This window comes from Cydia splendana, chromosome 7 (assembly GCF_910591565.1).
Source record: "Cydia splendana chromosome 7, ilCydSple1.2, whole genome shotgun sequence".
In the NCBI taxonomy this organism is placed as follows: Eukaryota; Metazoa; Arthropoda; class Insecta; order Lepidoptera; family Tortricidae; genus Cydia; species Cydia splendana.
Window position 1 is genome coordinate 21,591,444 of NC_085966.1, and position 26,259 is coordinate 21,617,702.

The window sequence follows — 26,259 nt, forward strand, 5'->3', positions numbered from 1 at the left end:
TCTACACAAGTTTGGCCAAGTAATAAGAATTTAGGGCTCTCAATTTTATTTTGACTTCTACAACAGTAAAGCTACGAGGCCATGTTTGGTATCGTTTTCGTATAAATTCGCAGTACCAAATTTAGTTAAGGTATCACATTGACACCATTCCGAAGTAAAAACATATAAACTTATTAAAATACTTTCTTTTAAACTCCTCTTCACGCTTAAACTGCTAAACAGTTTTAATTTAAATTTGGTACACATATATTTTGAGTCCCGAGACAGGACATAATAACTTATCTCAAAAATCATCCTTTAAAGGTGTGAAATGAGGTGTAGGGGTGAATTCAGAATTTACTTCTTGAAGTTAATACTGTTTAACCAGTGGAGCGCCCCAGTATTACCGTAGTATGGAACTCCTATAGGAGTTACTATAACACGTGTGAAAGTAGGGCGCTCCACGGGTTAAGTTTAGGTTTGAAGTCATGTTTTTTTATCATTTTTAACTAAATCAAAAATGTAGACCATCCCAAATCCCAATTTCCCACCCAATCCCAAATTTCATATAAATCGGTTCAGCGGTTATTGATTTCCCGTACAAATTTCCACGCCACTTTTCACACCTTCAAAAGATGATTTTGGTTATAAGATCTATCCTATGTCCTGTTCCGGGACGCAAACTATTTCTATACCAAATTTCAACGAAATCGGTTCAGCGGTTAAGCGTCAAGAGGAGTTTAAAAAAAACCGGCCAAGTGCGAGTCGGACTCGCGTATTAAGGGTTCCGTACATTAAGTCCGACTCGCGCTTGACTGCACATTTCTAATAGGTTTTCCTGTCATCTATAGGTAAAGAACTATTTTGTGTATTCAGACGGACATACATACAGACGCACGAGTGATCCTATAAGGGTTCCGTTTTTTCCTTTTGAGGTACGGAACCCTAAAAAGATTTATTTTTATTTTGTGGAATGGTGTCAATGTGATACCTTAAATGGATTCAGCACCCCAGATTTATACGAAAACGATACCAAACACGGCCTAGCACCTTCACTGATATAGATATATCAAGATAAAATTGAGAGCCCTAAATAAACTTTCAAGAGCGGATATCTCAAAAACTATTCAACATATCGAAAAAATTGACTGAATAAACTTGTAACAAATTAAATTAACTTTCATTTTGTATAAGTGGCCATGTCGCTGAGATGCATAGTTTCCGAGATATAATCGAAAAACCGGAAAATGGGACCTTCAAAGCTCCCTCTCTCCCCCCCCCGCTCAAGGGCTACGGCCGGGGACTTTTGATATGTTCACCTCCTAACTTGTCAAACCGAGTTACGGAGTCAAAAATTGTGTTCCGAGCATTTCCCTCTACAACTTTTGGAGCATTCGTTGCCTGACCTATTAAAGTAGCTTATTGCATTTCTTTAAAAACTTTTCTGTAAAAGGTTGACGGGTGTTGGGTGTTTATATGGTTTTGGTCGATTATTATCATTTGCATTGCCCATGATTACTTACTAGAATTACGAGCACACGAGACACTAATAGTAGTTTGACAAACCTTGGTTTTCAAGAGGTATTTTATATTGACATTTGCTGTCACAAATTTGCTGTCAGATTTAGTCGCAAACCGCACGCAAAGTGCACACAAATGTGTCGACACCTTGTTACGGAAAAGTGTAGACACGGCGACGACACTTTGTTTCGAAACAATTCTAGACACATTGTGTGGACTCTGTTACGACACATCTGACATTTAGTTACCACTTTGTGATTCTGCGACTGGAATGGTTATATGGGTATGTAATACAATTACAAATTACAATACATTAAAATGTATGCTAACTGATGATGAAGTCAAGTTAATTATTTAAGTAGTTTCACGTTTATTTATTCGCTTGTATTTTTGTGTGCTGTACCAGGTGCTCCCAGAATGGCGTATGATGGACCAGTTCGTTCTGATCCTGCAGAACGTGATGCAGAGCGACGCAGTCCTCAGCGTCAACCCCATGACAAACCCTGTATACACTCCCTCGCAAATCCTTGGCACGTTCAACGCCGTAGCTTATCAGAAATGTAAGTTATAAACTAAAATATATTATTATGCCATAAACTTAACAAAACCGGGCAAGTGCGAGACGGACTCGCCCACCGAGGGTTCCGTAATTTTTAGTATTTGTTGTTATAGCGGCAACAGAAATACATCACCTGTGAAAATGTCAACTGTCTAGCCATCATGAGATACAGCCTGGTGACAGACAGACGGACAGACGGACAGTGGAGTCTTAGTAATAGGGTCCCGTTTTTACCTTCGGGTACGGAACCCTAAAAAGTGACCAAAGACTCCGGTGGCCAAGGTCGGAATCGAACCGGTGTCTTCAGCTTATGCGGCTAAAGCCATTATCTCTATGCCACTCGGTCACGGCGGTAGCGGTCACGTATTCTCGAGTAAATTCAATCTTTGAATGGCTAGGAGCCTTTGACCAAATCTAAAGGGCGAGTAGTACGTGCTTGCACCTCCTGCACAAATACAAATCAATTTGTTCCCTCATTTAAAGTAGTGTAGGTAGTGGTTTATCAAAAATATTGGTAAATGATGACTAGTCTGTATAAGCGTCCTAGGAGATCCTTAGCACGTTTAAAGCCTTGGTTTTTGAGAAGTGTAAGGCCCACTTGCACCATTCCACTAACCCGGATTACCATGGTTAGGTACCAGTACAATTTGACATTGGGTTAACGGTTTAACCGCTTAACCCCGGGTTAAAGGTAAGGTGCAAGTGGTGGGCTTAAGAGGTTTAAATAATGTAAAATATCCAATTTTATTCAATGTCTGTCAAGATGTCAAAATGTATACCACCAATTTCACCACGGCTACAATTGTCAGTGACATATGTCGAGCGACAATTGTCAAGCGACAGGTGACATATTACAATTTTATAAAATATTTTCTATAGAAATACTTACAAACATGACAGGCATTTTGCTACAATTGTATGTATTACAATTATGTTATGAAACAAGAATTATTTTTTCTAGTCGACATATTTGTAGAATTGTCGGTGAATCTTGACAGGAAATGAGTTATATGTCGGAATTTCGTGACAATTGTAGTGTTTCTTGTGACAATTGTCATAAACTTAGCAAGAGAAATATCTGTTTTTTTCCGATATAGTAAAGTTTTTTTAAATAATACAATGATGGTGGCAAACAGGAATACGGCCCGCCCGATGGTAAGCGGTAACCGCAGCCCATGGATGCCTGTGACGTCAGCAACAGTGATGTTTTACAATTGTCGCACCTGTCACCCTGGTGAAATTGGGGCCAGCGCTTCTATGCCTGTAAATGAACCTAAATATTATATTTCGCCTAAATAGTGTTTAGTTTCAAGTCATGAAATTTATAGTCTAGACGGTATTAGTAATATGGGCCTTACTGCCTGACCCAAATATTAACTTAAATAAAGGTCTTTTCAGCCTAGTTAAGGGTACCTAGGTACTTATGGCCAATTGATAACGGTGAACAAATAATCCGCGAATTTGTTCACGACTTGATATCAATGATAAGGGTACAGTATTTTTTATCGTTTTTGATACGATCGATAAGAGCATCTTGTGGATAAGAAAAAGGATGACGTGTGAACGTAAGATAAAGCAGATATTTAGTTGGGCAACCATAAATGTATTTGAAAACCAAATTAGCTTATACATAAATAAAATAAATGTCTAATATAATATTCAGAATATATTATAAAATATATGTACTTGTAATTAGGCGCAAATTCAATTCCAATATGGTCCAGACACTATCAATCAAATAAAAAAATGACATTACTAGCTTAGTGATTAGGCAGGAGGTAAGGTGTAAAGGAATGACGGCAAGCGATATCTTACAAGTCATTCTGCCATTTTTTGCGGGAGAAACGTGCACACAGTCGCACTTTTCACTCACTACATACAAAATTCAAATAACGACACAAATACATAGAAAATGACACACGTCAAAGACAAATCTTGCAAACCTCGATCTCTTTTTGTGTACGGATGAGTCACTACATACATAGTCATAGGTACAGTTGTGCCTATGCTTCGGCAGAGGGGAAATAGTACGAATGCCGTCTCCCTACCCGGTGTTGCTCGAAGACGGCAACTAATGAAGTTAGTATATATTAAGTTAATTGTCATATTTAACTGCACCTGTGGATCTTTGTCCATACATGATTTCAATTTACATATCGGCATAATAATTACTCCTACTTCTTTAAATTTGATAAAAGTCTTAAAAAAATGAATCTGAATCGTTGTCTACAGAAAAGACGCCGGTTTTCCCTAACGTTTTTGATCCGCATTTTTACGTTTTAAATAGTAAAGTAAAGTAAAGTAAAGTATTTATTAATCTATATTAGAAAAACATCCAAAGCACACTGAATAAAGTAACATTTCGTTCCAGCGGGCTCCGTCATTCGTATGATGCAGCACTTCCTCACGCCCGAAGTGTTCCGGAGAGGACTCGTTATCTACATACAGGCCAAGTAAGTGCTACCTTGTTACTGTTCAGAATTCTGGCCAGTTTTACTTTACGCTCTATTTTTGCTGCTGCGTCATTTCGGGGAAAAAGCATAACATGTTAAGATACAATTAATAACCTAAAAACTTTCAATAATTAACAACAACAATAATTAACTAGAGGTATTCTATATATAAATGTGACGTCTCACCTTATGGCGGTTGGCGCTTACGCTATTATTAACGCCACTCCAATACTATTGGGGTGCTATGCGACGTAAGCGCCAGCCGCCATAATGTACCTTTTTCCGTGGAACGTCACAAATATTTTATAACCTTAAAAATTTGTAGGAAGTAGAAAGTACTTGCTTTGTTAGCTGAAGTACAAATTCCGCCCATTTCTGAATTAAGAAGGTATCTATACATATAATAAAGCTGAAGACGGTCGAAAGTCTGTACATGGAAGATATTTGAAAAAAAGTTGGCTGGGGATACTTAGAATCGATAACAGAACACGTTCCAAAAGTTTTTAGAATTTTTGTCTGTTTGTCTGTTTATCTGTTTATCTGTTTGTCTGTTTATTTGAACGCGCATCACGTGAAAACGGCTGAACGGATTTTGATGAAAACTTTACTAATCTGTCGAGAAAATCCCCGGCCAGGTTATAGGCTATAAAAATTCAACCCTAAAAAGGGGGGGTAGCCACAATACTCGATTGACTTAAGTTTGCCCCTGAATCGTATGGCGCTACTTAGGAAGGAGGGGCAAACTTTTTTCAAATATGTGCTACCACTATTGAGTACCCTGGTAACCTAACAGATGGAGCTGAATTTAATACGTTGTGACATGAATAAGCCACCGAGGAAAGATTTTGCCAAATTAACTCTAAGTTTAGAAGACACGGATATCAACAAAAATAATTGAATAATTATGTTGATTTAATAAATTAATAATATATCGAAAAATGTTCGCGCTCGCTTCGCTCGCGTTTTCAATAACTTTCTAAGATATGGCGACTGCAGCAGCATTACTCTGTTGCAACGTTGCTGCTGCAGCACTGTAAATTTTCGTGATAAAATGATGTGACTGACTTCCATACTAAAAGTAAAAATGTACAACTGTCTAACTGTCTATCGAATTGGGTTTTTATATCGAAAAATTTTCGCGCTCGCTTCGCTCGCGTTTTCTATTGCTTTCTAAGATATGGCGACTGCAGCAGCATTACCCTGTTGCAACGTTACTGCTGTAGCACTGTCAATTTTCGTGATAAAATTATGTGACGGATTTCCATACTAAAATTAAAAATGTACAACTGTCTATCAAATTGCGTTTTTATATCGAAAAATGTTCGCGCTCGCTTCGCACGCGTCTTTAATCACTTTCTAATATATGGCGACTGCAGCAGCATTACTCTGTAGCAACGTTACTGCTGCAGCACTGTCAATTTCCGGATAAAATGATGTGACTGATTTCCATACTAAAAGTAAAAATGTACAACTGTCTATCAAATTGCGTTTTTATATCGAAAAATTTTCGCGCTCGCTTCGCTCGCATTTTCAATAACTTTCTAAGATATGGCGACTGCAGCAGCATTACTCTGTTGCAACGTTATTTCTGTAGCACTGTCAATTTTCGTGATAAAATGATGTGACTGATTTCCATACTAAAAGTAAAAATGTACAACTGTCTATCAAATTGCGTTTTTATATCGAAAAATTTTCGCGCTCGCTTCGCTCGCGTTTCAATAACTTTCTAAGATATGGGGACTGCAGCAGCATTACTCTGTTTATATCGAAAAAGTTTCGCGCTCGCTTCGCTCGCGCTTTCGATCACTTTCTAAGATATGGCGACTGCAGCAGCATTACTCCGTTGCAACGTTACTGCTGTAGCACTGTCAATTTTCGTGATATAATGATGTGACTGATTTCCATACTAAAAGTAAAAATGTACAACTCTGTCTATCAAATTGCGTTTTTATATCGAAAAATTTTCGCGCTCGCTTCGCTCGCGTTTTCAATCACTTTCAAAGCTATGGCGACTGCAGCAGTATTACTCTGTTGCAACGTTATTGCTGCAGCACTGTCAATTTTCGTGATAAAATGATGTGACTGATTTCCATACTAAAAGTAAAAATGTACAACTGTCTATAAAATTGCGTTTTTATATCGAAAAATTTTCGCGCTCGCTTCGCACGCGTCTTTAATCACTTTCTAATATATGCGTGGCGACTGCAGCAGCATTACTCTGTTGCAACGTTACTGCTGCAGCACTGTCAATTTCCGGATAAAATGATGTGACTGATTTACATACTAAAAGTAAAAATGTACAACTGTCTATCAAATTGCGTTTTTATATCGAAAAATTTTCGCGCTCGCTTCGCTCGCATTTTCAATAACTTTCTAAGATATGGCGACTGCAGCAGCATTACTCTGTTGCAACGTTATTTCTGTAGCACTGTCAATTTTCGTGATAAAATGATGTGACTGATTTCCATACTAAAAGTAAAAATGTACAACTGTCTATCAAATTGCGTTTTTATATCGAAAAATTTTCGCGCTCGCTTCGCTCGCGTTTCAATAACTTTCTAAGATATGGCGACTGCAGCAGCATTACTCTGTTGCAACGTTGCTGCTGCTGCACTGTCAATTTTCGTGATAAAATGATGTGACTGATTTCCATACTAAAAGCAAAAATGTACAACTGTCTATCAAACTGCCTATTTATATCGAAAAAGTTTCGCGCTCGCTTCGCTCGCGCTTTCGATCACTTTCTAAGATATGGCGACTGCAGCAGCATTACTCCGTTGCAACGTTACTGCTGTAGCACTGTCAATTTTCGTGATATAATGATGTGACTGATTGCCATACTAAAAGTAAAAATGTACAACTCTGTCTATCAAATTGCGTTTTTATATCGAAAAATTTTCGCGCTCGCTTCGCTCGCGTTTTCAATCACTTTCAAAGCTATGGCGACTGCAGCAGTATTACTCTGTTGCAACGTTATTGCTGCAGCACTGTCAATTTTCGTGATAAAATGATGTGACTGATTTCCATACTAAAAGTAAAAATGTACAACTGTCTATAAAATTGCGTTTTTATATCGAAAAATTTTCGCGCTCTCTTCGCTCGCGTTTTCAATGACATTCTACGATGTGATAAAGGTGACATTCGGGTGGCGACTGCAGCAGCATTAGGTACTCTGTTGCAACGTTACTGCTGCGGCACTGTCAATTGTCGTGATAAAATGATGTGATTAATTTCCATTCTCAGCTGTAATGCGGCAATGAACGTCACTCAATTTACCAAAAAAATTCAATGTAATCTTGATGACCCTAGGGAGAGAGGGCACCATGGTCTAGAAATGCTTAGGGCATCAAGATATCTTAATCCGGCACTGGTCGTTTGCGGAGTCAAATGATTTGGGACTCGCATTTTATACGCATTACCATGCATTCCCGAAAACAATCGAATCATTCCCGAAAGTCTCGCAACGCATTGAGGTTACAAGGGGCACGTGTCTTCCTCAGGAGTCTGAAGAAGACCACGGTGAGTGGCGGTCTAGCCACAGGCAGGCCGCTTCGCTTTCGCTCGCGCGCGTATACCTTACGGCTTACTGTATCGTCCGATATACACCTACTACCTACTCTGTCGTTTAAATCACGTGTAAAATTTGAATAAGGGCGAAAAAACTATTGACTTTGGAGTGTAGTTTTATTTAGTGGTACCTAATTGTAAAATATTTTATCTGGACTGCAGTCCTCTAGCATATCCATCTGTCAACTTTACCTACTTCAAGTTCCGCCTCCAGGGGAGACGGAGAGAAATTAGGATTAGAAATCAGCCGCTTACTGACACAGACCGAATTCCACGCGGGCGGAGCCGCGGGCACAGCTAGTAAATAATATGTATCTTAATATCCAGTTTCTCTATCGTGCCAAAATCGTGCGTTTTAATTCGTTTGTGGTGAGCGTTCCGACTGACCATCTAGCGACCTTCACCAAGGAGGAGTTTTGGCCGAAAGGTGTCAAGTTTCGGCGGTTCCGCGGCCGGCTCCCTGACACTGCGGGGTTGCGTAATGCATCGCAACCATAATGGATATGTAGTGTTTAGTTTTTTAAAGTTTTAGTTATAAAATATATTTTTAAGTTGCTAGTTTTAAGGTATTTATGTATGGGCCATTAGTTGCCTGAAATAAAGTTTTCATTTCATTTCATTTCATTTTCATTTCAAAAATTGTGTCGCTTAACTTCAAACTCGGATAAATCCATTGTTTAAAAAGTTATAACATGTTTGAAATAAGTATAAGATATTTGCCATTTCGAGCTTACAATATAACTATCTACCTACAGTGTGTATTTGTGATACGACAGCATATTCTAAGTTAGTATGGGCCCAACTGAATTAACCTTCATATGTTTTACCTAAAAATATTTCTGGATAAATAAAATATGAGTAGGTAGGCGCGCGTAAATACATTGTAAGAATACAAACAGATGGCTTATAAAACTCTGCTCGCAAATTAAAAGCGTTATAAGCCTAATGATCGAGAAGCGACCGAAAAAACTTTCCAACAGAAGTTTCCAAACAAAATAAGCCCCTTGAAGGCTTACCAGGCAACAACGGAATGTGAATAATGACCGTTTTTAAACGAGAGGCCAGTTGTTTCTCGAATTTATAAGTTGTTTATTCATTTGGCGAGTAATTAGCAACTAACTTAATCACCGACTTGTTGTAAAGTCAAGAGACTTTGTGAGTATACACATTACTTAATTATGTTGATCCATCGATGTGAATCCAATAACAATGCAAGGAGTTGCAAAACACGGTAGTAAAGAAACCAAAGTAACAAAATACCCAAGTTTAAGCTAATTATTATTTTTTTGTAGTTCCCGTGCCGCCGCTACACCCGCCAATCTCTACGCCGCCATGCAACAGGCCCTTAATGAGGCCGACCACACCATTCCCTACCAATTGGCTACAGTCATGACTCGCTGGGAGACCCAGAGTGGCTTCCCGGTTCTGACCGTGAGACGCACGTCACCTGAGTCCAACTCTATCTTCGTAGATCAGGTAAGTTCGTAGTTATTTCTGTCCAGCTGTGTGTTTAGCCAACCTGTAGCCACGCCTTATCAGCTAGTAATTACGCTGCTAGGTATACAAGAGTGATTCTCAAAATAGTGGCATCTTAACCTGTCATCGAGCTTTTGAATTGAATGTATGTTTATTTGCTCTTTTTCATATGAAAAAAATGTATCTAAATAAACTAAAACAATGTTTATCGAGGCCAAGTCATAATTTTTATTTAAATTTAATACCTATATTTATAAAAAATAAAGAGTAGCACTTTTTACTGTAACCTGTCTTGTCCAAAAGCATCGCTCTTCCAGTTTTACTTCTTTAGATTTTATAAGCACCAATTTATGTAAATAAAATATTATGCTATATAATAACATAAACAATACCTTTTAAAATGTACTTTGCACAGGCATTATATACTTTTTTTATAACAATATTCACGCACGAAGTTTGTCCAAGGATATTTTCTCTGTTAACCTGTACCAACCTGTACATGCGCGGTATTGCATCTGACTCATACACAGAAAAAAATATTTAGGTCATAACTATGGCAAAATATTAGGTAAGTATCAAGCTAACCACCGTAGGGTACCATTATGACCCAAGTGGCGTAGTTTCGTAGAGACAAGTGGTTATAGGCAGAAATCTGGGGTTTTGTAACGGAATGTTAACATTAACTTGTCTCGATTATTTTACGAATTTGGTATGGGGCCTAATGTAATAATATCATTTTAATATTGTATGAAGGTTATTCATCTATTAGGCTAAAAGTGAGACATTCGTATTATTATCCGTTCAAGGGAAAAAATAAAAATGAATGTATTTTTTACTGTAACCTGCTTAACTTTAACCTTTGTGTTCAATGTATAGGTTATTGTATGTCTTGAAAAAAACTTCTTCATTTTCCGTTCCCTTTTGAAAATTTGGGGTGCTTAAAGTGGTAAAACATATTTTTCATTATTAAAAGTTAAAAAAATACAAAAAAAAAATTTCATTAACTTTAATCTGTCGATGCCACTTTCTTGAGAATCACTCACAATGAGTTCAACGACAACTCATTGTGGCAATTGTGACTACAGGCTTACGACCTGATGGAATAACTAAGCTGCGTTTTGTAATTCAACCAACAGAAGAACAGCTACGTATTAACTATTAATTACATACCTACCACTTAAATATTTTGCTGGTTATACTGGATTTAATAAAAAAAAACTTTACAACACTTCAACATAAAAAATACAAAATCACGTACGTTTATCTGTGAATTTACCAAATCAAGAATTAAATACCTTTAATTCGTTTATCGACTCGTAGTGGAATAACAACAAAATCGTTCTGAAATGCTGAACGGTCGGCGCCCAAGATAATCCGGGCAAGCCACTTAACCAAATGGATCGTGCTAATAACACTTAAGTTGCTTTTCAAAAGGTACGTTTACTACGTGAAAACGTGAGATGGGATTTTTAAAGAAAAAACAAGTCTGCTAAATGAATTATTTTTGAGGTAAAGCGCTGGCATATTTATACGCTGCTTAACTTGTCTGCCTATAAAATGGTCAGATTTATATAAAACTGCACCATCTCATCCCCGACTGGTAGAAAAATCGGCACAAGGCATGTTTTCACCAAAAAAAAAAAATAATTCGACAAAATGGTGATACGTCACATGCTTTGTCATTGATAAAGATAAGATAAGATAAAATATTTTTATTCGTGACGATCACAAAACACGTACGAACATGTACAGACAACAACAGCAAGAAAAGAAGAGAACAATAAGTGTGCATCACGAAATGGACCCAACTCAGCATAATGTTAGCTATAAAGCCAGCGCTGGTCTTCCGTAGGGCCCATTCGGTGATGCTACGACAGAAAACACAAAAAGATACATATTAAAACATTGCAAAAGATACACAGAAGAAATAATTAAGAAAACAGAGAATAAAAAATACAAGAAAACTAATTAAGAAAACAAACAAAACAAAATGAAAAGAAAAGCATAAACATAGACAAAAATATTGCACAAATCCACGCATGCATCATCATGGCTCTTGCTCCTTTTTGTCATCATGCTTGATAGGGTAACATTCTGCAACAAGCTTCATCAAAACATCTATAAACTAATGCCCATTCCCACCCTGCGCCAAGCCTGGCCCTAAAGTACCCACTATGCTGGCATCGTTCCCACGCTGTATGATGATGAAAACTTTTTGGATCATCCAAGATCCAGAGCGGGCATCATTACCCTTCTCATTGGGATATGTATTCCTATTCATCTTATTTTATCGCAGGAACGCTACCTGACCGACCGCTCACAGTCCTCTGGCGAGCGCTGGCACGTGCCCCTCAACTGGGTACTGTCTACCAACATCGACTTCAACGATACCAGCCCGCAAGGCTGGCTGCCGCCAACCTACCCTGCCACGTCCTTCGACATCCCCGGTCTGGCTGACGCTGAGTGGTTCATCATTAATAAGCAGCAGACTGGTACGTATAGTCTAATGTTTCTGAGTGAAACTACAGCGAAATGATCTCTCATTTTAACCTCTTCTTGGGGTTCAATGTCCTAATACTAGTACAAATTACCTCCAATGAAATTTAGATCTTAATGAAATGGAACAGAGTTGTTTTTATTTTTCTTTGTTCGATTTTCAAACAAAACAAATTCAACTCTATTTTCTAATACCGTTGATTTCAATTGTATTGCCAATTTTCCTTGAATGGTGGGCCACTAGAGGTCACCCCCATTTAAGTTCTTCAAATTTAGTCTGAAAATACTCAAGTCCACTAATTATCGCTCGAAGCTACGTCGCAAATACAAAACGTCAATATATCATAAGACAGGACAAGACCACACTATTGAATTATTTCTCATTTCTCACAGGTTACTACAGAGTGAACTACGATTCCTCCAACTGGGAGGCTTTGACGAAGGTTCTGACCGAGTCTCACGAGACCATCCACGTCCGCAACAGAGCTCAGCTCGTCGACGATGCCTTCAACCTGGCTAGGAATGGTCGCCTTGTAAGTTTTTTATATGCATTTAAAACTATTGGATTAGAAATTTTCGGGTGGCTGGACCTGTAAGATCCCTCCAATCGTTTGGGTGTTTTATGAATTTCATACTATTATTAAAAAAATAAGGAGTAAAAATCCGTATTATCTAAGAACTCGTTTTTTACCACAATTCTTTCTCTCTCTTTTAATCTTCATTTCAACATCGTTACTATTTCAACCACCATCGGAACCAATAGGTTTGAAAATAAAATACCAGGAGATCAATTCAAACTTACTTTATGATATTATCAAAATGATTTCAGTCGCGTATGCATTTCGCTCGTATTCGTCCGCATTTTATTGGGCACGAGCGAGACACACCGGTGAGTGACATTTAGATATCATTTTGAGGTAACAATGTTTATTTGAATTGACCTATAGTTTTTCTAAGAGAATAATTGGAATTCAGTTACACTTTAATAGTCTCAGTTAACGTCTACCAGTTGTTGCAGTTGCAAATGGCACATCCATTTATTATAATAATTGGAGTGGAACACAACAGAAATTGTGGGCTGCGATATTAACTGAAAGTTTGCCCTGAATAATAACTAGATTCAGCGCTGGGGAGTTTTTGTTACGTATTTCAGCTGAAGTTTGCATGTATAGTCAACTTGTTGTTGAGCTTACCTAAGTATTCTGCACTTGTATAATTCCAAAGAAAAGCAAGAGGAAAGAAGAGGAAAATCTCAACGTCGTGTCATATCAGGCTGTCAAGGAGAAGGCAGAGGACCGACATGCATGGAAATCGCTCCACCGACAAGAGTCTAACTCTTAAATAAATGATGATGATGATAATTCCAAAGTGGTGTATAATGTATAGGAAAAGAAATAGTGTAGGTATAGGAGGTATGAACCGTACTGGGTACTAATTCGTTTAGGCCGTAGCAAACGAATTGGTAATCTCTCTCTATCATTTTTGCATATTAGTACGACAGAGAGACATTAGCGTGCCTATCGTTCGCTATGGAGCGAACGATTAGCATCTTGGCTACGCATACTGTTCTACCTTAGAGTGCCGTAAACCCATAAGAGATTGCATATATAATAATATATATAGTTGAGAAAATTTGAGAGATATTATGGAAGAGCGGAGTCTTCTGTCACAAGTATTTTATACTTACTAGAAGACTTCAACCTTTACACCTGTACCCTCTGTGTTAACAAATAAACATTTTTTCATTTTTTTTTTCATCCCAGCCTTGGGTACAGCTTTGGTCACTATTCCTTTCGTATATCTGTTTCAGTTTATAGTGTATATATATTAAAAATATGCGTAAAAACCTACTCAAATGCCACTTCGTACCTTGTAATATTTTAAATTGGAGTATAATCTAATTTCAAAAATCGTTTTAGAATAAAGTACCTACCTATAATTAAATCTCTGATATTATTTTTTCATGCAGTCTTTCACGGATACAAGTAAGTACCTACCTAACTTAATTTTTGGTACACTTCTTTGAAATTATTCAAATTGACACATTTTTCCTTATTTTTAAGTACCAACAATGACGGTCTTATCGGAAATTGCTAATTGAATAATAAAACAGCTTGTTTAGATGCCTCGCTAAAAGCTGAAAAAAGTTTTTAAACAAAATTGTGCAGTTTTTCATCCCATTTGCATTTCTAACGGAGCGAAATTAATTTACATTGTCCTAGTTTCTTAATATGAATTCCCTCTAGCTCTAGAACAATGTGTGATATTCTGCATTCTCCCCTGTGTGTTCTTGTTGGTATTATTTTTCTCGAGAACATAGCTAAAGTCCTCCGTTTAAGTTTAGTAGTTGCTGTTTAAGTATAACTTAAGAAAGATTGGGTATTATAGCCTGACATGATTCTATTTACCTTAAGATAGTGTCGCTACAGCAGCTTATATAGTTATGGCAATTTGCGTAGGTACGTCACTTGTCACTTAGTACGCGAGCTATTTCATGCATGTGCAGCGGGAGGTAAAGTCCATTTTATTCCTACTAGGGTTATTATTGTTGGAATTCGAGTGAAGGATAATAGCAAAAATAAATATACTCACCTAAAACAGTAGGTACACCGTACACGTACCGAACTACATTCTTTATATATAGGTATTTACCTAAAACGTGGTTACCATAAATCCATGTTCTTTTTCCATTTACAAAGCAAGATAAGTATTTAAATGAGAGAGTATTTCAAAAGTCAGCATTGCATTCAGCATAAGAATTGGTTAGAATAAGTCAAGTAATGACAAATATGCAAAAATATTGATTGTAATCAATCACAAACAAGTTGTCTTAAATCAATCAAGGAGGATGCTAAAATTGCTAAACAAAAGAAATATTAGGAATTTATGAATATAAAAGTTTCTTTGTTTTGGTAGACCAGTAATATATGTATGACCTAAGACAAAGACGCGCATTCTGTTATATGTATAAACTTATACTGCTACGGTATGCACGGTAACGATATAGCAGCATAGGAGCCGTCAGATTTCGCGAGTCGTAGGTAAATGTGAAGTTTATGCTTCCGATGTAACCCACAAGATGGCAGAACCTACTACGCACTAGGAAACGTACCTACGAGAACAGTAGACGTTAGCACTTGCTTTGGCAATGTACATGTGCACATATGTTTCCGATTCAGGTCACAAGGTGTCAGGCTGCTCTCCAACGGTCCCTATAGCCCTATAGGTACATCTGACATTACATTAAAATTAGTCATGTTTTCGTGTTCTTTTTATCGAGCCAACTTTAACCTTATAAAGTTTTGTTTACAGTCTGCCCTTGCAAATATACGAGTAGTCTAGTTTCCTAGAATATTTAATGGCATTTACCCAGGTAAAAAATCTACATAAAATGTAAATTTTGCTTTAGAAAGTCTCCTCTTAAAGTACCCATGTTTCCAGGACTACCGCCTCGCGTTCGAGCTGTCCTTGTACCTGGAGGACGAGAAGGACTACATTCCCTGGGGTTCTGTGCAGAGGGCCTGGAACTACCTGGACGTGGTGCTCAGTGGCTCAGCGGCTTATGACATTTTCCAAGTAAGTCCTTTCTTTTGTGCGTCCTGAACAAATGAACTGAAAATGAATCATTCACTGAAGTGAACATTCATTCGAGTGAACCGTCTGATCCCACCTTTAAGATATTAACCTTTATAAACCGACTTCAATGTCGATGGTTCAGTGAACATTAATAGTAGCGAAGGAAACAACGCTCCAAAAGTATCTGCAACTCTGGCATACTCTTCAAAATATCTATAATAATAATATATATATATAATACCTTTAAACGAGCAATCCTTGTTTATTTATTTATATATATATCGGGGATCTCGGAAACGGCTCTAACGATTTCGATAAAATTTGGTATTTAGGGGTTTTCGGGGCCAAAAAATCGATCTAGCTAGGTCTTATCTCTGTGAAAACGCGCATTTTTGAGTTTTTAAATGTTTTCCGAGCAAAGCTCGATCTCCCAGATATTATTTAATAATATAAATAAAGATAAGATATGATAAAGGAGAACAATGATTTAAAACAAAGTTCCTAAATTGAAGTTTCTTACAAATAAAGGAAATAAGTAAGGTAAGTTAAGTAAACGTGAAAACGTTTGTAAAATGACGACGCAATTTGCAATTTGCTTGCGACAGATATATACTGACGTTTTCCGTTTGCCTGTTTTACGTAAACATTTACAACGTACAACTCAATTTTTTAAAACAATTCCATAAACTAAGTACCTACCTACAAAAAGTGTTCTTCAATGATGATTACATTGATTACTTATGACAAACTCAACATGATAATAATACGTAATAATAATACTCCAGTGAAAATAAAATTGCATACCGTTTTATTAGGCAGGCGTCCGGTTTTTTACCCCATAGCTCAGTTCTTAGTCCATCGCTTTCACCCAATTACCTAGTTCATTTTAGATTCCATCAACTTTCAATAGTCCTTACACCCTGGCGGGTGCTGCCTCTGCGTGCGTCCCATGACACGGGCAAGGGCAGCCTCCGCTCGGTGTACCCCTTACATTTCATTAAAGTGTCATAAGGGCCTCTACGTGTTGGCTTCGGCTCCGCGCACGCCTCCCAAAGGTCCGGAACACCATTGTTCCGTGATGGGAAAGACATACTCCAGTGATATTACAATACATCTCCAAAGTGAAACAAATATATTATAATTCGTTACAGCCACGTTATTACCTTACAATCTTCAACTAACAGGCTCGCATTATTACCCCTTGGCTCTGAATAAGTGCCATTCAGAGCAAAGTACAGATCACTTACCTGATAGATGGACTATAAATATGTATAAGTACAGTAAATCTATGCAACTATAGTCTAGAGTTTACTACTAGTTTGACACTTGTGACTGCGTAAACTAAATCACGATGCATCTCCATCGTACTGACATTGGTGCAAGCGAGATGCACTGCGTTTGAGTTAACGCAGTCGCTAGCGTTTAAGGCCGCGTAAAAACTAACTGTTACGGCCCGATCACGGCTTTGCGTGACCGACGGCGGCGGCGGTAGCAACCATAGGTGGGAACTAACGGCCTGGCCACGACATTGGTCTAAGGCGATCGGCGGCGGCGACTGGCGATAAGTCGCAAAAACAATAACCCGGCGACGCTGCTGCATGCCACGAGCCTTGTCGCCGTGCGGCAACGCGCGCGGCGTGCACCGGGCGACCGGCGGCGGCGGCGAGCGGGGCGGCGCGCGACTCGAACATTTGTATCGGGCAGCGCGGGCGATGCCACGACTTTAGAGCGGCGCGACCGGCCTAGGCCTAGGCGGCGAGACCGATCGAGCGGTGCGATGCGGAACAAAACATCTACTTTCGCGTATATAAGTATGTTGTGACGTCTCCACACTCATTCTTGTGCTGGTGCTTTCTATATACAATATATAAAATACTTAACTAGATGTAAATAAATTTGTCGTCCTGTATTTAGCCCATGCACCCATTGACAAACAATTACATATATTCTAGATACTGAAGTGCCACTTTTGAAAAAAAAAACATGTTTTTAAATACGTCAACGTCCCAGCCGCTCCTAGTCGCTGCCGCCGCTACTGAAAGTACGTGGCATGCCTGGCGGTCGCTCGCGTTTGCCGCGCCGCCAGCCGCCCCGCCAGTCGCCTTAAGGGGCCCACTGATTAACAGTCCGCCGGACGGTATCGGCCTGTCAGTTAGAACAAAATTTTGACAGTTCCGAACAACTGACAGGCCGATACCGTCCGGCGGACTGTTAATCAGTGGGCCCCTTTAGACCAATGTCGTGGCCAGGCCGTAAAGGTGCGATCGCTGTGTCTCGCTCCAACCTATGGCCGCCGCTCGCCGCAGCCGCCACCGCGCTGTCTCGTGGCCGGGCCGTTAATGGCTGCGACGCTGACGCGGGCGCGAGACATGTCACTGCCAATTTCCATTATAAAATTGTTTTTTTATTGACAATAACATTGCTGCATTCGTCATCCTAATGTAACCTTTACTACATTACTTAGTAACATGTAGGTAGGTACTTAGTGACAACAAGTCTCTGTAAACGATTCCAAATACGGAGTGTAATTAAGTAAGTCTATGGGGAAAAGGTATGAAAGATCGAAATGAATAGGCATGGATTTGACCTTTTCAATACGTGAGCGCCTTATTGAATGTATTGTGAGAAATATGAGGCAGGAAATATGCCTTTTATAATTCGGGTATATTTCATATTAAATGATGGTACTCAAGTACGGGTTGCATTTATAAACCTATAAATAAAATATAGAGATGAGATTGTTGAAAAGGCCGTATTCAGGATGCGTTTAGAGACTAGTCGTTACATAGTCGGTCACTCATTATTTTTCTAACCTAACGATAATTTAAATTATGATTTGTTAAACTTTATCATCGACTACGAAATAATACTTATTGCAACCAATATACAGCTACAAACGAATCTGAGGGCGATCATTAGTACATATTTGGGAAACTTATCGATAGTTCAGTTTATCGATGTAGAAACTCCCTAACTCTCATAAAATTTTGCCCTTAAATATCGGATGCCTGGTAGTTAAAAAGTAATACTTATAGGTAGTGTACTCTGTCAGATCTGTGTATCTGCCAACTAGACAAATCGTCTTTGGAAAATAGTTATCTAACCTTATCATTCCAGGAATACGTCTTGAAGCTGACGGCGCCCATGTACGAGGAGTTGGGCTTCAACGCTCTATCTACTGAGGAGCTTGTGACCGCGTACCACAGGAACATTATGCTGGACTTCAACTGCCGCTACGGCAACCAAGACTGTCTTGATAGGGCGTCGGAGCTGCTACAGCAGTTCAGAGACAATCCTTGTAAGTTCTACATTACCGCCAACTTAAAAAACTTTGTTGTTTTTATTCGGTTTATTTTTTGGCCTTTCTACATTTAAATCATCACTATCCAGCGGATTATTATAAGTGGTGACGACTTTTATACTCATCTATCGCCAGTCAGTCGCCAGCTTGCTTTACTAGGCTGTCATTTTCTTCCTCACCATAGTCATGATATCAGCCAAAAGACAAATGGACACTTCTGCCTACTTTGATTTAATATAAGATTATTAAATACTGCCAATACTCTCTTTATCATACTCACTTTTTACCGGGTTCAAATTCGAAAAACCCTGGATATTGCTCCAAAGGGTGTCGAACCTTTGCTTAGTTGGATGCTAGTTCTGCACTGAATGCGACCATCATCATCAACCTTCCTCAAGTATCCACGGCGACTAATTGTTAGCTGCCCTCATCTTTTCCCTATTATCTTGACCAAATAGTCAAATAAACTACGCTTAAAAGTAACTTTTCTCTTCCTAGCTCAACGGCTCAACCCTGACATCCAGACGACGGTCTACTGCGCCGGTCTCCGCAGCGGAGACGAAGATAACTTCAACTTCTTGTGGCAGCTCTTTGAAGCTAGCACCGATGCCAGCGAACAATCCATCTTGCTGAACGCTATGGGATGTACCGGCAATGATGCAATCAGGCAAAAGTAAGTGGAAATATGAATGCCCGAGTTATTTGGAATTGTTAGTCATTGACGACGATTTAATAATTGACAAGCGGGACAGGATAGTTGCGATTGGCTGACGATTAGAAGAACAAAGTTTTTCTTATTTGATAACAGATTCACGTAATAGCAGTCGTTGCTGAATATTAGACGGTTTGACACAATGAAAAAATGGAATATCCTGACAAAAGTCCCTAAAAATCCAATATTTCCTCGACGGTTATTTGTTCAATAATTTTACACTGCGTATTACGATTACTTCAAAAACTTTCGTTACTAGTCCCTTGATTCGCCACTATATTTCGTAGCTACATCATAGCCCTTTCCTATGTCTAACTATCATCATCATCATCATCCTGTCCTAGCCGGTTTCGGCCTCGGCGACTGGGTATTTACTGGCTAGTGAGAGCGACGATCGTGAGCTCTCAGGTGGCTGACGTAGCCTATTTTTGCGGTGAATGTACGTCCACACTCACCGCAGGTCAGCACCACGTAGCTTCTAGTGGTTAGTAAAGTTGAGGTTTCTAAACTCGCCAAGTCCCCAAGACAAAGAAACAAAACATATCAGGGGAAATCTTAAAGATGTTGTGAATTGCAACCCCAGGTGCAATCGACCCTTAGCGTCACATTCATACGTAGGTACATAAAATCCTGACTCACTATGATTCAGTCGAGCAACTCACAATGATTTCTATCTTTCGTAGTTATCTGAACCAAGTGCTTGATGACGAATCATCCGTGAGAGAGCAGGACAAGCATACCATTGTCGTGTCCGTCATCAACTCGAGTCCTCAGGGCATGGAGGCTGCACTTGAGTTCATCATTGAAAACTGGCCTGAAATTCAACCCAGGTTAGTATGAAATATAATAACAAACGCTTAAAACTTTTCATATTTTTAAGTCACTAGATGTAAAATTATATTTTTATCAATAAAGAATTGAATTGAATTGAATAATCATTTTGAATGTATGTAAGTAATAAAAAATGTGTTTTAAACCATATCATAATCAATTGTTAAAAAAATATACTTACTGATATTTTTGTATCCTTTTCCATACAGAGTGCAAGGCTTGACCGGAACGACCAACATCCTCAATGCTTTTGCCAGTAGGCTTACAACACAGGCGCATTTGGACAAGGTGAGTTTCATTTGGTTTTGACTACTCACTCGTGCGTCTGTATGTCTGTTTATCTGTCTGTATGTCCGGCTATCCTCCCCTTTATCTCCGAAACTACTGGGACTAAAATTTTGAAAATTATACACAAAATAGTTCGTATATAAATACTTATAGATGACAGGAAAACCTATAAGAAATGTGCAGTCAAGCGTGAGTCGGACTTAGTTACTTAGTTTTTGATCCAAACCCCTGGTTTTTAAAGACATTTCAGTCACGTTCCACATAAAAAAATGCATTGTTAAAAATTGGGTAATGTACAGAACCCTTGGAACGCGAGTCCGACTCGCACTTGACCGGTTTTTTATCATATATTGTTGCGAACGCAACCTTTATTTGTATAATACAGTAACTAAACGCAGCCGTCGGGCTCGGCTAGTATTTGGAAGCTTTTTCTAAAGCACCAATAGGAGCGCTCCACATATTATGTATCGCGGCCAATTAGAGGCACCCAAATCTTAACCACTATTTTCGGACATTCAAATTATGCAAATCACTCTTTCATCAGCCTCCATACGATTACCACACCACTTTTACATTTAACCGTTTAGTCAAGGAACCCTTGTAAAACCAGTACCTATTGAAATTATAATAGTTTACTTCAAATCGAAGCTTTTTATTTGAGTCGTCGAGATCCTGACCTGCACGGCGGCTACATATATGATCATGTGAAAGACTTATTTGGCTTGACTAAAGAAGTACCTGTGTTAACTATTGTAACTAACCCTTCTTTTATCTAGATCAACGAGCTGGTCAGCCGCCACCAAGCCATCTTAACAGCCGGAGAGCAGGCTTCCATCGGCGCCATCAGGGAAAACGTCGCCGCTTCTATCTCCTGGTCTACAGACAACTACTCCGGGGTCAACTCCTGGCTCAGTCTGACCTTCAGGAACAGCGCGACTGCCATCACTTCTAGTTTCCTAGTCCTTTTCTCTATTGCGGTTGCTGTATTTAATTATTGAATTAAATAAATTAGTATAAGAAATCGGTATTGATGTTGTTTCTAACCATTCAACACAACTAATAATAAACTTCGTTTATTTAAGCATCACATGTGGTCCTACTAATTATGTTCCGAAAACATACAGAATAAAGTTGTTTTTTTTTAAGAAAATTGTAATTAATGAATATAAATAGTTTTACTATAATTTACTTCCCAACCTACCCTATCAAGATGACAGCACGACGTGATGGTGGACTCTATTTATGACAGATTTAAATAGAAGAACCTTCCAACTTTTGAAATAAACATGGGCATGTAGATATAAAATTAAACTTCGCAAAAAATAAAACCTTTTGGGCTTAAGAAAGCTATGTTGCAGAGTACATTACGAGTACACTGTCAAGTAGGTACAATTGATAATTATGACTCATAGGTATTCTCAAAGTGCTTAGTATGATCGTAAGCATCTACTTGGTTATACTTAACCTTGTCATTCGTCGTGTCTGATAAATTTTGCAACGCTTTATCTCACAACTGTGAAAAACCAAAGGAGTCATTTAGTTACAACAATCGATCAATTTATAGTAGATAAAGATATTCATGGATAAGAAAGCAGTTTAGAACTCGTGCCCAAGATCAACGCATCGATGCAAGACCACGTTTAAGAAGTAAATCTTTAATCCGCAAACAAAATGCGGAGTTTATTTGTTTTCTGTTTCGTTCTCGGTGTAGTGTCATCGTTGCCAATAAAGGTTGAAGAAGAACCGGACCTACAAATTCTTCAAGAAGTACCAGAGTCGTCACTGCCTGATTTACCCGAAGACGTTGTCGAAGAACATGATCCAGATTTTCCTATTTTACCAGAGTTTCCAGTACCAGAGATACCAGAAGATGAAATCGAAGGAGTTGATTCCGATTTACCAATTCACCCAGAGATCCCAACACCAATAATATTAGACACGCATGAAAACCAGGAAGTTCTTCAATCAGATTTGCTTGAAGAAAGTATTGACGAAAGTGAAATAAGTCATCCCGGATCACCAGATAACATACCAACAATGATTGAAAATGGTATTGAAGAAGGAAATAACATAGCCATGAGGAATCAAATTCGACCTGGCATGCACGTATCCCGTTACATAGTAGAACTGGAACCTAACTCAGCCAGTGGCACTTTTAGCGGACATTTAACAGCTTCAGTGATAATAAGTGATCCTGGTACACTGGAAGATCCTATTGTATTCCATGTAGAAGATCTGAACATTAATTCCGTAATGGTTTCGATTACTGGAAGCTCAATAATGAATGCAGCTGACTTTTGGGTCGATGATGGTGTGTTGGGAATTGAAACGGGGGTCGAAATGTCAATGTACACGTTGTTCATTGAATACACGGGCTCATTGAGTAACACTGGTTCTGGATTTTGGACGGGAGTATTCAATGACTTGTGAGTACAAAGTTTTTTTTATTTAAAATAACTTAGGTAGGTACGGTCATGGTCTAATAAAACATGGTCTTCCATTCCCAGAGTGACACGGGCCTACGTCACAATAACATTGCCACTTTATTTCAACATAACATGTTACATGGGTACATTATACCTATGGTTAATAAGTTAAAATATTTCTTTATAATTTTATAATTTTCATTTATATTTATTTTAGCTTAAATTATACAATAACACGTCATTTTTAGGGTTCCGTACCCAAAGGGTAAAACGGGACCCTATTACTAAGACTTCGCTGTCCGTCCGTCCGTCCGTCCGTCCGTCCGTCCGTCCGTCCGTCCGTCCGTCCGTCCGTCCGTCTGTCACCAGGCTGTATCTCACGAACCGTGATAGCTAGACAGTTGAAATTTTCACAGATGATGTATTTCTGTTGCCGCTATAACAACAAATACTAAAAACAGAATAAAATAAAGATTTAAATGGGGCTCCCATACAACAAACGTGATTTTTGACCAAAGTTAAGCAACGTCGGGAGTGGTCAGTATTTGGATGGGTGACCGTTTTTTTTTTGCTTTTTTTTTGTTTTTTTTTTTTTGCATTATGGTACGGAACCCTTCGTGCGCGAGTCCGACTCGCACTTGCCCGGTTTTAATTACTCGTTAGCAATATCTTCCGATTCACGAAAGAAATTTCAGACTTTCGGGTAATTCTGTTTATACTACTGGCAACACAGGATAGCGCTGTGCACATTTGACAATTCGGATCTAGATAACTTCATGCCCTGACCGTCATCCTTGTCGAACGCGTGTTAATTGCTATTTCCTTCTCGCTCAGTGTCAGCAGTCGCAGTGTTTTCCAAACTTTTCACGTCGTAAGCTTGGTAATTAATGTGTAACTGTGAATTAGTTTTTTAAACGTTTGTCTTGTATAGATAAATAAAGTTTAATTTAATACATTAGATTTGTTTTATTTTACTATGTTTCTACATGAATAACTTAAAATTAATGCCGTTAAAATAATTTTCACCGTTGGTTAAAATTCTCCCACATTTCAAAGTTTGAGAACCTGTAAACAGCATGATGACGTAGGCGCGTGTCAGTTAGGTCATACGCGAATCTCGGAATGGAGTACCAGGCGGAGTATATTATTATACCATGGGTACGGTCAGCGTCAACAGTAGCTGACAAAGCAATGCGCCAGAAGTATCTGCCACCCTGGAATAGTTTTCCAAATAGGGATATAGGTATTATTATATCTCTACAGTTCAAAAGTATCTATTACAGTCTGACTCAGGAACAAATATCTGTGTCATCACACAAATAAATGCCCTTACTGGGATTCGAATCCAGAACCATCGGCTTCACAGGCAGGGTCACTACCCACTAGGCCAGACCGGTTGTCAAATAATACTTTTAACGCGTAGGCTGATCTGCTACTTTTGATGTTGACTGTACATAAACAGTTTCGCTTACGCACTGTAATTTTATTAACTTATATTGTCTAAAAGTAAATTTTAGCCTGAAAATGTGAAGTTTGCAACATAAGTATGAGAAAAAAATATAGGTATGTTAAAATAACTCCAAAACCATCCAAAGATAGTAGGTAACTAAGTACAGTCATCTACAGGTGATGCGTTATAAGCATTTTTGCCCGTAGGTATTACAAAAAAAATGCCATTTTGAAAAGAATCCTATAAACCGATTGACAGCGAGACGCGGCTTCATCTCAAAGCGTTAACTTAAAAATGATAAGAATTTAAGAAAGACTACAAGGTAATCGATTTATCGGCTATCTATCATAGAACGGAGGTTGTACTTATCTTTTGACAGTATCTTTATACTCGAAAGACTTTATACCGGTTTGAGATGGCATGGTCATGTCATGAGAAGAAACGAAGAGTGAAGACCATATGAAATTTTTATGAGAGGTGTGATGGCTATCCCGGAGGGAAAAAGAGGTCCAGGCCAGATCGGCCATGAATTGAAGTCAGACCATTAAAAGGGAAGGATTGGTGAAGGTAGTTACGGGGATAAAACCGGACATTGTGGCGTAAACGTACAAGGAGGTCTAGCCCAAAATAACATGGGACATATACAGCCAGGAAGAAAAAGAAGAAAAAGTACTTATCTTTATGCTCGTAAAAAGGCTGCATTCGGGTTGCAACTGCAGCAACGTTACTGATGCAACGTTGCAGCACAGGGAAATGGGCGATGTCACTGTCAATTTCCTTCATAAATTCCTTACAAACACACAAATGCTTTTACCAGGATTCGAAGCCAGGACCTCCTTAGGCAGGGTCACTGCCGACTAGTCTGGGAGGCCTATTACAGATCAAAAACATGACTTATAGAGTTTGACCAAGAAAAGTCTGCAGAGATTTTGACAGCACACAGTGCCAGTGTTATTTAAACGACACGTCATAATTTCATAGAAGTTTAACACACCTGCACTGCGTGGGCTGTCAAGATCTCTGCGGAATTTCTTGGTCTAACACACAGATATGAATAAACACAGTGTATATATTATATCTGTGGTCTAACTCTAAGTTCTAGTACTTAATAAATCAAATTAATATCAAATCTATATCAGATAGTTAAAGGTCTAGTGCAACCTGAGCGTGACTCTGGAACTACTATTTAATGTACAATCGACATCAGTATCGGGGCGGGCAAGGTGCACACAAATATCTAAGCACGCCTCTATTAACAAGGAGCTAGAGTGCGTGTTCAGATATTTTTGACCACCTCGGCCGCTCCGATATATCTGATGGCGACTATATAAGGTAGTCTACTAGAAGAACGCTTTTACAGGGAGAAAAGTTGAAAATCGAAATGTCGTTATATGCATCTCTTTGGTTCGCATGATGCTTACGCTTACATTGTAATCCTTTGGTTTCAATAGTCGCAAGGCATGAATACTGTTTCTTGTTGGTATAGTCTCTGGCCTCTGTTTCCTCGACAATACTCTAGTCGCAAGCAATACATCATTGTTACAGTACTATCACACGAAATCAAGCTTCCGTTTTTGCCCTAAACTGATATTAATCATGAAGCTCAGAAGCTTTGGTAAAGTTC

General features: G+C 38.7%; 1 protein-coding gene across 1 annotated transcript in view; it reads left to right on the top strand.

Annotated features, from left to right (window-relative positions):
- The window catches only part of LOC134792268 (aminopeptidase N-like), a 41,799-nt gene extending 20,019 nt beyond the window's left edge, over positions 1-21,780 (top strand). The window contains exons 6-16 of the mRNA XM_063763535.1: positions 1,907-2,060; positions 4,431-4,512; positions 9,372-9,555; positions 11,852-12,047; positions 12,445-12,584; positions 15,493-15,627; positions 18,745-18,925; positions 19,427-19,601; positions 20,324-20,470; positions 20,681-20,759; positions 21,536-21,780. Coding sequence (XP_063619605.1) covers positions 1,907-2,060; positions 4,431-4,512; positions 9,372-9,555; positions 11,852-12,047; positions 12,445-12,584; positions 15,493-15,627; positions 18,745-18,925; positions 19,427-19,601; positions 20,324-20,470; positions 20,681-20,759; positions 21,536-21,757 — 1,695 coding nt within the window. The 3' untranslated portion in view covers positions 21,758-21,780. The remainder of the gene's footprint in view (positions 1-1,906; positions 2,061-4,430; positions 4,513-9,371; positions 9,556-11,851; positions 12,048-12,444; positions 12,585-15,492; positions 15,628-18,744; positions 18,926-19,426; positions 19,602-20,323; positions 20,471-20,680; positions 20,760-21,535) is intronic.
- The last annotated feature ends 4,479 nt before the right edge of the window (positions 21,781-26,259 follow it).